This window comes from Cyclopterus lumpus, chromosome 5, assembly GCF_009769545.1.
Source record: "Cyclopterus lumpus isolate fCycLum1 chromosome 5, fCycLum1.pri, whole genome shotgun sequence".
Lineage (NCBI taxonomy): Eukaryota > Metazoa > Chordata > Actinopteri > Perciformes > Cyclopteridae > Cyclopterus > Cyclopterus lumpus.
In genome coordinates this window covers 9,687,294-9,701,048 of record NC_046970.1, presented here as the reverse complement: position 1 = coordinate 9,701,048, position 13,755 = coordinate 9,687,294, and the positions used below count along the sequence as shown (strand labels likewise).

The following is a 13,755-nucleotide window of genomic DNA, read 5'->3' as shown; positions in this document are numbered from 1 at the left end:
CTTTAGAGTCACTGATACAGTAGTTAAAGTGAAAGATAATTTTGGGGAATTATTATGTTTCTGTAAAAACTCTAAACAATCTGCCCTAAAGGAACCAGATAGGTGTTCTGACTCAATTTGGAATATCATGTTTCAGGAGTCTGCAAAATATTTATGATGCCTACTAAAGAAAACCTGGACCATGCAAGAGAAAAAAACACTGAACTGCCACAAGGAGCAGTCTCATCGTGTCTTGTTTATTGGCCTTCCTGTTTTCAAACAGTGGCTAATGAGAAGCAGCAAAAGCCAATAGACAAGGAAAAGAGAGGAAATGAGTATGGAAATTATCAGAGAGCAAGGAAGAGGGAAAAGAAGCAGCATCACTTCAACTACCAGGCAGGTCAAAGTGGGACACAGAAGCAGTTCAGGACTCGGCTAAAAGAGAAGCTGAGGCATGGTGGAACGAAATCAGCATAACAATTGAATTGAATGCATTTTTACTTACTGTAGACTACATTTGCTACTAGCATAAGCTGAATATAAGGCAAAATAAACATAGCATTTGTGTTCAAACAATGGTCATCCTATTAAGAACCTTATAACAGAGCATTATGAGAGGGGCTTTAGCTGCAGCTGTGTAGAAAGAATTAAGTTAGGCTTTGTTTTGAAATTCAGAATTGAAACTCATAAACGTAATAACAAATTCTAAAGGATGATGATGAGGATCCAGGCAACTAGCTCTATGTGCGTTAGTTGTATAGAAGTCGATCCTAACGTAGCCAACCAAGGCTAAAGCCAAGTGTAATTTATCCAAAAGCTTCATGGAAAGTGTTGTGAGCAATAATGCTGTGAACATCATAATTTGACTGCATGAATGAAGAAAGAAAGTCCTATCTGAGCATTGCTAAAATAAACTTTCAACAATTGTCAGACCATGATGACGACACAGCTTGGTTTGGAAAAACTCTACTACTTTCTCAGGTGATTCATCAGTGTTTGTCACTGTTATTTAATCATATCCTTGCTTGGTCAAATTTTGGAGAACACATATACTACCTTTGAATGACTATCACACAATGCTCTAATTGTATTACAACAACCACATATGATAACCACATTTTGCGAGCTCTGCCCCACTAAGTTCAGAAACCATACCAACACTGCAATTAGACTCTCTCACATCTGAAGACTTATGTGACAGGAAATGCTCACGGTAACTCTCACTGACTCAGCAGGTTAAGAGGTGTGTTTCAACTACATTATATCCAACACAAAGGAGCAGAGACTTACCTTCCAGTTTGGCGTATTCCGACAGGCGTTGGTAGTTGACCAGAGCTGCCTGCTCCAGACACTTACGGATTACAGCCTTGACTTCTTCTTGTGGAACCGACGTAACGATATCTTTCATCAGGACCTGCAAAGGAAAGACACAGCAAGAGTTTGCATTTTCAATGTACAGCAAAACGTATCATCACAGGACAAATGAGAAATGTCACCCGGAACAAGTATTATTGACTTAAAGACTATTCTAGCATCGGAAGGAATGTCCAGATGTGCAAAAGGAATGCTGCAAATCAAGAGATAAATATGGATCACTGCCAACATGTTTTTTTGGGTGTTAAGAGAAAGAAAGGGAAACCAAAGTGAATGGAAGAAGAAAACTTCTGTCCAGCTGTAAAAGTGACTCACCCTTTCAAGCAACGACAGAGTTGCTTTAAGTGCTCCCTCTGGCCGTCCAAATGGAAAGCAGTACCTACAGTATGGAAGCCACATATTGGGTTTACATGTGAACCCTCAGCAGTCCAGTTTGGCATGAGATTAGCACATGGTGCTTGTACACGATTCCAACCTGAAGTGTGTAATCTGGTTCTCCAGAAGCACCCGTAGCCTCTCCTTGATCTCCTCAAAGTGCTCCTTCTCTTCCACGGTTACCGTGCCAATACCATCAGGCCTGAAAGAAAACAGCAGATACAAGCAATTAAAGGTTTTTCGGTGTCCCTAGGCAGCCTGGGGAATCAAGTAGAGCGCCAACTGACATAACAGAGACTGTCAACACTGATGATGAAGTTTGTGTATAATTTTAGGTATCAATGTTTCAAATACATGTACATTTACAGATTGTTTATGCTTCCAAGAATCTCCTTAGGTTTTTGGAAAATGACCAACCATTGTGGGACCTTAGACTCTACATAAAACATGTACGTAGTCACTGTTACACATTGGTTTGTGGATTAGAGATTTGAAGCCTTGATTTCTGAATTGTTGCCGTCTCCATCTTGTTTTTTTGCAACCAGAAGTGATTTAAGAGGGTGGAGCTACTACAATCGAATCCTTAATAAGACATTTTACAAATACATTTCACGAACTGAAGACACATTGTGAAAGGGTTGAAGTTGTAAGCAGAAAACTCCTAGATTTGAGATTTCATGTCAATCACCTGGTAGCCCATCCCTAAAGCATACATACCGTAGTTTACTAAATGAACATCATGCTGTATTGAAGAAGACTTAAAACTGGAGATTGAGACCATGAACTAATGTGTACAATGTGAAGGAATAGACCAAGAGAGAAGTAGATTAATCTTCTCATAGACTTCTATACAACCAGAGGAGCCCCCCCCCTGCTTGACATTAGAGGTAATGCCGGTTTGGGGCTTCACTTTTCAGAACCGGAGGGTGCCACCTCTGTAGGAAACAACATTTAAACAAGCTCCACAGCTATGTCTCAGCCCCATGGCGTTCAAATTAGTTTATGTCCAGGATCTCAGTATTTAGCACTTATCTCAGGGTGCCTTCACATTTTGATCCATATCTGGGTTTAGTTCACCTAAAAGTCTGGAATTAGTATTATTTTGCTGAACTTGGATTTGGAACGAGAAATTGGACCTGATTCCACCTTTAGGAAAAAGTCTTGGACAGGTTCCACAGAATCAAATCCATACTTTAACATCATAACTGCAATGGCATTCTTGAAGTGTCAGCCATTGATCGCTGTGGCAAATCTAGAAAATGACTTGTGGATGTTTCTGCACAGAATGCTGGAATGCACAGAGCTGAACATCGTTCTGAGTTTTTCCTGTGTGAATGGCGTAACCTGTGCTCACACAGAATTACATTTGATTTAAAGTAACAACAGGCGTTTTATGAGACATAATGGGATACAACCCAAACCACAACAAACACCTTCTTGCAGGGATCGGAAACAGAGACATGCAGATATGAGATAAGAGTGATGGACTTGGAGGTGCTGACTCTACAGTAAACATGATCAACAGCAATTAAAAGGCAGTGTGTTTTATGACAAATACAAGCTGAGAGAATACATTGTTAACTTGCTCTGTACTACATCTCTACACATACACACAAACACACACACAGTCAAAGATACCATCAATTCAAATGTATTTATTTGAATGGCAAGCATGCCAAATTTCATCAAGGTAAATTAATTATGTATTTAATTTTGTGTATGTGCGTACTAGTGTACTTGTGTACGTGCGTACAATTATTATTAATACATTATTAATCAATTATTAGTTATGCTCTGCTTAAACCAATTATCATTGTTATATCATGTTTTTCTTATTATTTCAATAAAGTCTTAGCCATTACAGTTATTTAAGTACGTGTATTTGTGTGTGCGTGTGTGTGTGTGTGTGTGTGTGTGTGTGTGTGTGTGTGTGTGCACGTGCACATACACATGCAATGTGTTTATCGCATGTGACATGGTTGGGTCTGGGTGGAGTGTGAGCAGAGTGCATGTGACAGAAGAGGCGTTGGACTGGTGGCCATGACAGCATGATGAGAAGCAGGAGACATGACACTCTCCTGCTCTATCTACCCTCTCTACCCACCGACCACCCCGACCCCCCTCACACACACACCTCCCCCTTTTGACATGTCATTTCAGCAGACAGTGAGAAACTGTCTCTGTTTGTGTGTGTGTGTGGTGGTGGGGGGAGGGGGCTATATTTAATGCACTGCTCCACGAGTGCATGTTAGATTTCAAGAAGTACCAATTTGCTGAGCCTCAGCGATCATCTCCTCCTCAGTTTTCATGGCTACTTGAGCACTGACACTGTCATTGTGTCACTGGCACCTGTAGGGCTCTACTGCTGAACATGATGAGGCTGAGGAGGACGGCATGGAGTCGTGCGAGTTCAGGGGAAAAGGGCTGTATTTCTGGGATTCCGGTGTGGCCAGCCGATATCTGGGACAAGCTAATGTTCAACCAATAAAAAGCTAAATCATCAACGATATCTGCTGGATATTCCCAGATTGCATTTCGGCTGATGAGTTCTGCCACTTTTGCTCTCCACACAGACTGTGCTTGAACGTGATTGGTCGACACTACTGATAATCAAAATATTGTCCCCTTGGCTACATGTAAATGCAGAATCTGTTCATAGAGATTAGTAGCCTGAACAAAAATGTATAAAAAAAAAAGGGAAAAAAAGAAACAATACTAACCGGATGGTATTAAAGTTATTACGGTTCCTATTCTAAATGATGGCAGGCTAAAAGATTATAGAATGAAGCCTGAAACCTGATCAAAATAAACTGTTGTTCTTAGTATTTAGATGAATGTAGCTGAATTTCTTTATTCTAGCGCTTGATCAAGCCTCCTGTTTCTAAAGCATTTCAAAGCGAATCAGCCTTTTTTATATCATCCTCTGACATGGATATACAGTTTTTATCAGTGAACTTTTTGTAATAGTCACGTGATTACATGTATTCAGAGATGCAGGACCAAGCGGCACAACCTCATGTCAGTCGTGATTACGTCACTTTCTGGCACGCGCACTTTGTGCCAGCTTCACTGCGAAGAGTATAAACTAAGCTTGAGTGTTTAGTCCCAGTGGTGACTATTATTATATGATAATACGTTTACATTTTTCCAGATGCTTTGTTTAGTGCCTGGTGATTGTATGCAATATAAATACATTAACCTATACAAGCCTGACTGAAGAAATGGGAGAGGAATTGTAACAAAGAGTCACAGTAAAAAAGCTAACTCACCTCTCACATTGCGACAGGAAATAAAAGAGGGAGATTTCACACTAATTAAGTCCTGCAGGGCTATCTCACTCTCTCTCTCTGTCCCTATTTTTCTAACCAGCCGAGCGTTGTTTCTTGGCAGCTTCCTCATGTTTGCTTGACCTCATGACTTCACAGCTCCGATGACGACAACAAGCAAATGAGCCATCAGTGACAGACAGATTTCTCTTTTAAATATGCAGGGGACCACCACATCAAGTTCTCAAGGTAGAATACCATGTGACATGTTTGTGTTAGGAATCTCCTGCAGCAAACTGCAGCTTTGACTGGAAACAACTCAGAAAAATTACAAATCAAATATGGCTATCCGGTTCCAGTTTCTCACAGGTGATTAATTTCGGTTGTTGTTTGGTAGGGTTTTGACTGTTGGTCAACTAAACAAGACATTTGAACTCTGGGAACCTGTGACTTCTGACATGTTATCAACCCACAGAAAATAATTGTCAAGTTAAGTGATTAATTAAGAAATAAATATAGAGATACAATGATTAGTGGCTGCTCTAAACCAGTCCAAAAACAGTTGAGAACATTTTAAATGGGCTTTTAACTGACTTTGTGATCATTTTATTTAGTTATTGTGGTTTTTTTGTATTAATTCAAAACAACACTTTTGAAATTATAAATATATTTAAAATGTACATTTCACATCCGCTGTACCACAAGATGTTTGCACAGACATGCATGTGTGAACGGTAGACTATCTTTCAAGAAAATTTACATTTTGCACAAGACTCCATCCCCGAACGTCACCACTTTCACTCAGCCTATGAGTCACATACATTTTTCCTGGTTATTGAGATTGCAGTTCACTCACTTTAAAACCATAGAGTATAGCTGTAGAAGCTGTAATATAGCTTAATTTTAAATATGAATTGTTGCGTCACGTCAAAGTTAAGTAAAATATTCTTGATTTTATATAGAATAAAGAGCAGTTTATATTTCATCTGTTTATGTTAAAGCCATTTCCGAACAAACACTGGATCTAAATGGAGTCGACATTTAGCTGGACAGAAGTCAAATCCTGACACTTTAGGAGTCGGCCGCGCAACCGAGTCCAACTCGGAGCACCAACACCTCGAGGCCAGCAGGCTATTAGGAGGCAGGGGTGGGGGTGGGGTGTTTGTGTGTGTGTGTGTGTGTGTGTGTGTGTGTTTGTGTTTGTGTGTGTGTGTGTGTGTGTGTGTGTGTGTGTTTGTTTGGGTGGGGGGTGGTCTGGGTGAGGTGTGTGCACTGGGGCACACGCAGCCGCGTCGGCAGCGGAGACATTCGGCCGTCACACATGACAACCTGTCAACCTGTCATGCCTCGACCTCCAGGCGCGACGGCTGGACTGGCAGAGCAGGTCTCTTTGGGATGTGTGTGGATACGTAGCTAAATAGGACTCATTATTTTTGGGATTTCATGAAACAAGACATTTTAATTTATAACTAAATTCCCATGTATGTGTATTTATTTTCATCATTAATAATAAACTGTTTATGTAATAATGAACTCTGTCCTCTGGCATCAAGGAACAACTTTTTGATGGCTGAGTTCAAACCAAAGACCGACAGCCTCCCTGACCTTTGCCCTCAGCGCTGGAGTGGCCCTCGTCTATCTTTGTTACGAATCAGCCCCAGACGGCCGACTGTGATGTTGACAGATGTGATGTCTGAGCACATCACAGCAGATTAGACGAGAGGTAAATACTGCAACTTAGATAACAGGGTACAGACTGGAACGAAGGCCAGATGACTCCCGTGCTGAATGCTAACAAGGCTACCAGACACTTGAATTTTAAAGGAACAGTCTGCAGCATTTAGGGGAATTTATTGGCAGAAATAGAATACCATATTCATAAACTTGTTTTCTTTTCTGTACTATCACTTGTGTTTGGGTTAGCTTTGCATTAAAATGTTGTTATGTTCAAATGGTAGTTTTAGTTTGGTTTGGTTTGTATCTAATAATTTATTGATGCTGTTGGGTTGCCATCGGACTCATTTATAACTGCTGTGAATCCACAAAGGATCAAGCTGCTAACTTTGACATATCAAGTTTCAAGACCACAGGCAGTAAGAATTTGATACAAAAACAAATATCCTGCATCCTTCAAGATTGTTGCGTAAATTTTAACTCAATCTCAGATTAACCCTTTTTTAATCAGGATTCAGATTTTGTTAAAACTGGATCACAGGCAGACTGGATGGACACTGTATTTGTGCATATTATCAATGCGTCTGTCCACTAGTTTTGCAGAGCTACTTCCTGGGACCCTGTGTTACTGTAGATGCATGTACAGGTCCTCTAACAGAAAATCCAGGTGCAACCATTTTGGCCTAGTTTCTATTTACAGGTTTACATTCGTATTATTGGAATTTCAATGCTGCTGCATCTCCAAATCTCAACAACGAGTCAGGGATGATGGTTCCAAGACGTTTCAGTTTTCTTCTTTAGTCAGACTGCGCCACACAGACTAGGAGGTTACTTACCTTCTAGTTCCTGAGAAAATTGGGGACCTGAAGTCCTTTTTCTTCATGAACTCAATGATTTTCAGTTCTCTCTTAGCAGTTTGGGCAGGAAGCTCAGGGGCCAAGAGGAACAGGGCTCGTTCGAGTTCGGCCTCAGATACCGGCCAGTTTAGCAACTCAGACACACGCTGACTAGGTGTGGTTGTGTGGACGTGCAGGGATTTGGGAACAGTGAGGGGAAGGTCAGTTTGTGAAAGTGAACAAGGTAAAGAGGTTATACAGGAAAAATAGACAAGAGAGAAAGCAAAAGTGAGCGTGCTAACAACATGCAAACAACATGCAAAATGAAAACAAATTTAAAGCATTTAACTCAAAAGCATAAAAACAGACAGGGGGGTCTCACATATTGCATTCTATATGTGCCTATATATGTGGACTAGCCCACTTGTCATTTATTTGTCATAATTTTCCTGCTCAAACATCAGTTTTGACAATAAAAATGAATTACATGTTGTGTAATCATATTATCATTTGTGGCTAGCTATTGGCTGAGTGTAAAGTGAAGGACATGGAACTAGCCAGCACCTTGACGTGTACCTGTTTCCATGGACATGGGAGGCACAGAAGGCGAAGCTGTAGTGCAGCAGGGTGGGGTCGATCATGGCTCCGTTCTCCGCCCTCGCCAGCAGATCGCTCAGGTAACATAAATGCCGATGGCAGCCTCGAACGCCGTAGCGAGCGCAGTACTCATCTAAGACAAACACCTGACCGGGACTGAACCAGCCCTGTGGGTAACACACACAAACACTGCTGAGTGCAAACAGATGTTGTTACACACCTACAGACAACATACAAGACTGCAAGCCAGGCAGCATGCTTCACAAAACATGTATATTTACCTGCAGATAAAACATAGGTGGACATATGGGTCTTTGAATGAAGTGAATCATTGCCGTGCCACAGTTATGTTTGCAGTCTGTGTGTAATCTACAGACTGTACAGACATTAGTACACATGTAGCTGGACTAGGTCCTTCGATCCTCCGCCACCTTCAAACTAAGGCTACATCCACACTAGTAAGTTTGAACACGCATAACTTTTACTATGCAAACGTATGCATCCACACTACCCTGGCATTCTTGAGCTCGTAAAACGGAGACGCTTGGAGAACTTTTTGGATGCTGTTTTAGTGTGAAAAGGTGCTTTAGTCTGGACTTTGACGCAGACGCCCTTGAATTGGTTTTATCAGTCACGACGTGCCCTTCTTTGCCACACCCCTGTTGCGTAACACTTTTTGGAAAATAAATCAGCAGTTTTATTTAGTTTTTTTTTAGAGTAAATTTGAAGTGTGTGAGAGATAGCTAGAGCCAGACCAATAGGCAGCCTTATAATTTATATATATTTTTCCCCACTAAATTAGTCTTTGTTTAAGTGCGGGTGGGAAATATAGAGCAGGTACCAAAAAATATATTTTATCATAGGAAGTACGATAATTTCGATTGCCTGTACCTAAGCAAACAACTGCTTCCTGTTTACACTGACTGGGCATGCTCAGGGTACGGGAAGGGTCATGTGATATGCGTTTTTAGTTTATTTTCAGTTTGTCTCGGTTACATTACAAGGTATTTCCTTACCAGGCAAGAGTAGGAGTCATTGAGTCTGTGGTCCAATGTGAGACGCTGTACCAGCTCAAACAGGGAGCCGTGGTCAAAGTTACAGGGGTTGGCTGAAATAAACTCGTCCATGCCGTGCTTCTGGGCTCGGTCAGCATCTGTGCACACCCAGTTACCAATCCAAAGAGGGACAGACAAGGAGAGAGAGAAACAAATAGGATGCAAGTGTCAGGTCCTGGAAGAAAAAAACTGGCAATTAAATTAATTCTGATGTGGAACTAACATTTAAACAAATAATCCTATGAAGTGCCGAAAATACCACAAAGCTGAACACAACAAGGAATAACGTGAACTGCAAATTTTTGTTAAATTTAGTAGGTATAGAATGTTTTTACTGAACAGCATTATCTTTATTTAATTTTTTTAAATGGCAAATCAGTTATTAGGTCATGTGCCCAGCATTGACTCCATTAAGGGCCCTTCATGAGGGTTGCCCGTTTTGACTGAACAGGCAGGCAAACTTAAGGTTGACAGGAGAGTTTTCCAGGCAGAGTTCAGGTGACTGCTGATCTGACATCATGGTTAGTTCTGGGGGTCATGTTCATGTTAATCATGCAATCATGCACAGTCAGACATTCATGTCTAAATGCATCGATTTGGATCAATGCAGCTCTACAAATACAAATAAAGTCTTTTCCGCTGTTTTCAGCCCTTAACACACAAGGTGTAACAAATACCCAACGCAAAGATGTGAAATACTTGCTTACAAATAGTATATGTCTAAGGCCTTTCCACTGAAAGTTAAGGACAGAAGGAGAGTATCTGGTTTGTCATGGTTGAAAGGAGCAATACAATTTTGCGTTTTGATTCAGACCACAGATCCTCCATTGTTGTTTAATAAGTATAGGTCCAACGCAACCTGTTCCACACATCATGATTGTTTGTTGCCTTTAAATTCGGTTGCTTTTTTGCAACATAATATTTATATTCTGTGTCAAAGTATTCCTGACAAAAACAACAGTTTGAACAAATATATTGGTGTGGAAATTCCATCCATCCATCCATTTTCAATACCGCTTATCCTCATTAGGGTCGCGGGGGCGCTGGAGCCTATCCCAGCTGACATAGGGCGAAGGCAGGGGACACCCTGGACAGGCCGCCAGTCCATCGAGGGCACATGTAGGGACATACAACCATTCACTCTCACATTCACACCTATGGGCAATTTAGAGATCAATTAACCTGCAGCATGTCTTTGGACTGTGGGAGGAAGCCGGAGAGAACCCACGCTGCCACGAGGAGAACATGCAAACTCCACACAGAAGGACCGCTCCGACCGGGAATTGAACCCGCGGCCCTCTTGCTGTGAGGCGACAGTGCTAGCCACTACACCACCGTGCAGCAGAAAATGTATGCATGTAGGGCTGCAATAACGAATCGATAAAATTGATTAAAATCGATTATTAAAATAGTTGGCAACGAATTGCATTATCGATTCGTTGTGTCGCGCAATTATTACGCCACCCAACAAGACGCAGAGATGTTTGAGTATAAAAAAATTAAGTTGAGTTGGGAGCGGAGAGGAGCGGAGCAACAAAAAAAAGCCGGTGGAGCAAAGACCATCGGAGAGAGCCGTAACGTTGTGTGAGAACTAATGGTTATTTCCCCGGTGGTGGACGGCTGTTTTTACGGAGACAAGCCACACACACGCCCCCCCCCTTCCTGCCCCCCTTGCATGCTGCTGCTGCTCCGGCAGCGCTGGAAGCGGGAGTTATCGAGACGGAGTCGGTGAAATTCCCCGAGCTGTGTGAGCCTACGGGTGATGTTATGAACCCAAACACCAGGGCGTTAGATGTTCCGACGTTTATGGGTGTACTCCCTCATTAATAACCTGGACAGTGGCGGCCCGCCAAAGTCTCTTTAGTCCCGTCACAGATGATAATCATAATGATCATAAAGATCATAATGAACTGAAAATAGTTGTACACGTGGCTCACAGACATGTCAACTTACACCTCTCACCCAGACTTTGCAACTTCCGGGGACAATGGACTTAGTTATTGCTGTGCCCTCTCTCCCGTACAGGTACCTCAAATTGTACTTCAGTAAAGTACTTGAGTAGCCTAAAAGTACTCAGTTACATTCCACCCCTGCTAAAAAAATTACATAAAATTGAGCTTCATAGATCTAGCCTCATAATTTGTATGCATTTCATTTTAAAATGTGCAAAATGTGTAGCTTACGTAATTAAAAGCCGCAATCACAACCAGTCTTGACACTAGGCTATATCTAATAAAAAGTGGAGAGGAAAATCAGGGAAAATTCAAACTCCAGGAAAACAAAAAGGAAAATTAAATATTCTACCATTTATCGAATCGTATACGATATTATGTAATTTGAATTGTTAGTTAGTAGATTATCAGTGTGTGTTCTTGCTAGATTCAAGTCTACTGCCTTATAAAACATAATGTTGCATTGATCGCTAATAAGCCAGTTACATGTTAACCCAACACACCTAAGGCCGGCAATTCAAGAGTAACCAAGGTCCAGAACTGCATTACCCATCATACAATCCAACGGTCACCTCAAAACACCCTCCCCACTTCTAATGCCACTTCACTGCAGTGTCGGTGGCCCCAACCCCCCGGTGGGGCCCCTAATTAATCGCTGTCCTGAACATCTCAGAATGAGCAGAGGATGTGGTGTGGCCCCACACTAATCTCAATCTGCAAAATAGGAGGATTAAATCAAATTTGACAACAGGTTTTCACTTACTTTCTTGATGGTGATGTGCTATGCTTACACCAGTGTGCCATAGGAGGGATTGGGGGACATTCCCAGGACTGCTGGGGGCTGTGAATCCTTACAAACCTGCAGGCTTTGCTGGTGGGATACAAAGGGGAGGGGGGCACCTGCTCTGTTTCCACTTTCTTGGATTTGGGATTTACATGTCAATGCGTTTGGAAATCTTATTTATTATGTGTTGATAGGCCAAGCCAATGTTGAACCTTAATGCTTGACTCTAACAACTTTGTTGTAATTTGTGATGTGTGCTATACAAAATAAATGAAATTTAATTGGTTTTGTCATAGAAAGGTAACCTTACACAACATTATTCTGCTTGTTGTGCACTAGCATTATATTACCTTAAATCTGACTGCTAGTATTAAGAAATATTAATACTAATTGATTGGACTCTTATAAATTCAGGTACAATACATTCATAAAACTGAGACTTACATTTAATGTGTAATCAAAGCACAGTTTTTTTGTTGGGCCCCTGTTGTGTCCAGTGCACCCAGCACACTATAGACACCAACCTCTAATCCTTGCTGTCCGGCCCCTACACAGATTGGTTTCTGCTCATTTGAGTAAACCCATTTGTATTCATGATTTTAAACCATGTCAGCATTATATAAATAAAAAATGAGTACGTAAGAACACAGTTTGACTCCAGAAGGGCGCATTGGATGAACGGATAAGAAAGGGATTGCGGAAATGGCAGAAAGAGTGTGTTTCCCAAAATATAAACAAACAATGACTTTATGTTTGCATTGCTGCTAAGGTATATTATAAGCAGTATAATCCATTCTGGCCCACACAGCTATATAATAACACAGATACAAGGTGTTATTTTTTTCATAGATTCAACTTTGATCTTGAGTAGACCGTGGAGTGTAGACTGTCCCATCAGTCAGGACAAACCTGGGACACATGTGAATGAAGGTTATACGAAGCTCCACAGCGATCAAGAGATTTGTCAGCCAAAGTCCTCTTCACTGCCCAACGAAGGCTCCCCAGCTGTCAATCAACAAACAAAACAAAGAGCGGGATGCTGGGAGCTGATTGTGTCCCCTCAACAAGTCCCCCCACCCCTCCCTCCCCCAAATATCTAAAAAGGTGACATTGTGGTGCCCCCTTGGTCTGTAGCTGGTGGCTTGTCAGGTCTGTTTGATGTGAGTGAGCAGGAGTTGAGGCGGGAGGGCTGGACAGTAACATGCAGTGACACTAGTCACCCTCGTCCGTCTGGGCTGGGGAAGGATGGCCCTGACAATGATTGATGGCTGCTATTCATTTATAGATCCAGAGGAGAGGAACGCTGCTGGTCTTGGGTTGGATGGTCAAAAGCATTTGGGGCTATTTAGCACGCGGCTTCCTTTTTTTGTTGACTGACCATGAAACACATCTAGATCTTTCGGTCATTACGCTTGCCAAGATCCTCATTGATTCCCCAACAGTTGTCAAACTCAACACAACTGTATTCTATACGTACATCGCTCTTTATACTATGCCACCTGCCTTCCTCCTTTGCCCCATCATAATCAGTACCGGTACAACTGATAGAGGTAGGCATTGTCTTCTTTTATTCGTATTGATGATCAACCATGTGATTAAATGAAAGCAGCCGCCTGAACCTACTAGTAGGTGTAGCAGGCCTCTTCTAAATCAGATATATGAGGATGATGACCACTGATAACACCAATTACCAGCTGAGAACATTCAAAAGGGTTGACTCAAATAAGAAAGGGTTTTCATTTAGTAAGAATTATAAAAAAAAGAAGCTACAGTTAAATATTGGTAAAAACAAAAGTAAGGTCTGGTTGCTGTTGGGTGAAAACCTTTAACTGCACAGTAGTTCATTTAATTGTGTAAGTGTGG

The 13,755-nt window shown here is 41.5% G+C and overlaps 1 protein-coding gene across 1 annotated transcript in view; it reads right to left on the bottom strand.

The window, feature by feature from the left end:
• cadpsa (Ca2+-dependent activator protein for secretion a) overlaps positions 1–13,755 on the bottom strand; it is a 137,055-nt gene that overhangs the window by 32,327 nt on the left and 90,973 nt on the right. The window contains 5 exon segments of the mRNA XM_034532568.1: positions 1,270–1,393; positions 1,669–1,732; positions 1,829–1,930; positions 8,081–8,268; positions 9,118–9,254. Coding sequence (XP_034388459.1) covers positions 1,270–1,393; positions 1,669–1,732; positions 1,829–1,930; positions 8,081–8,268; positions 9,118–9,254 — 615 coding nt within the window.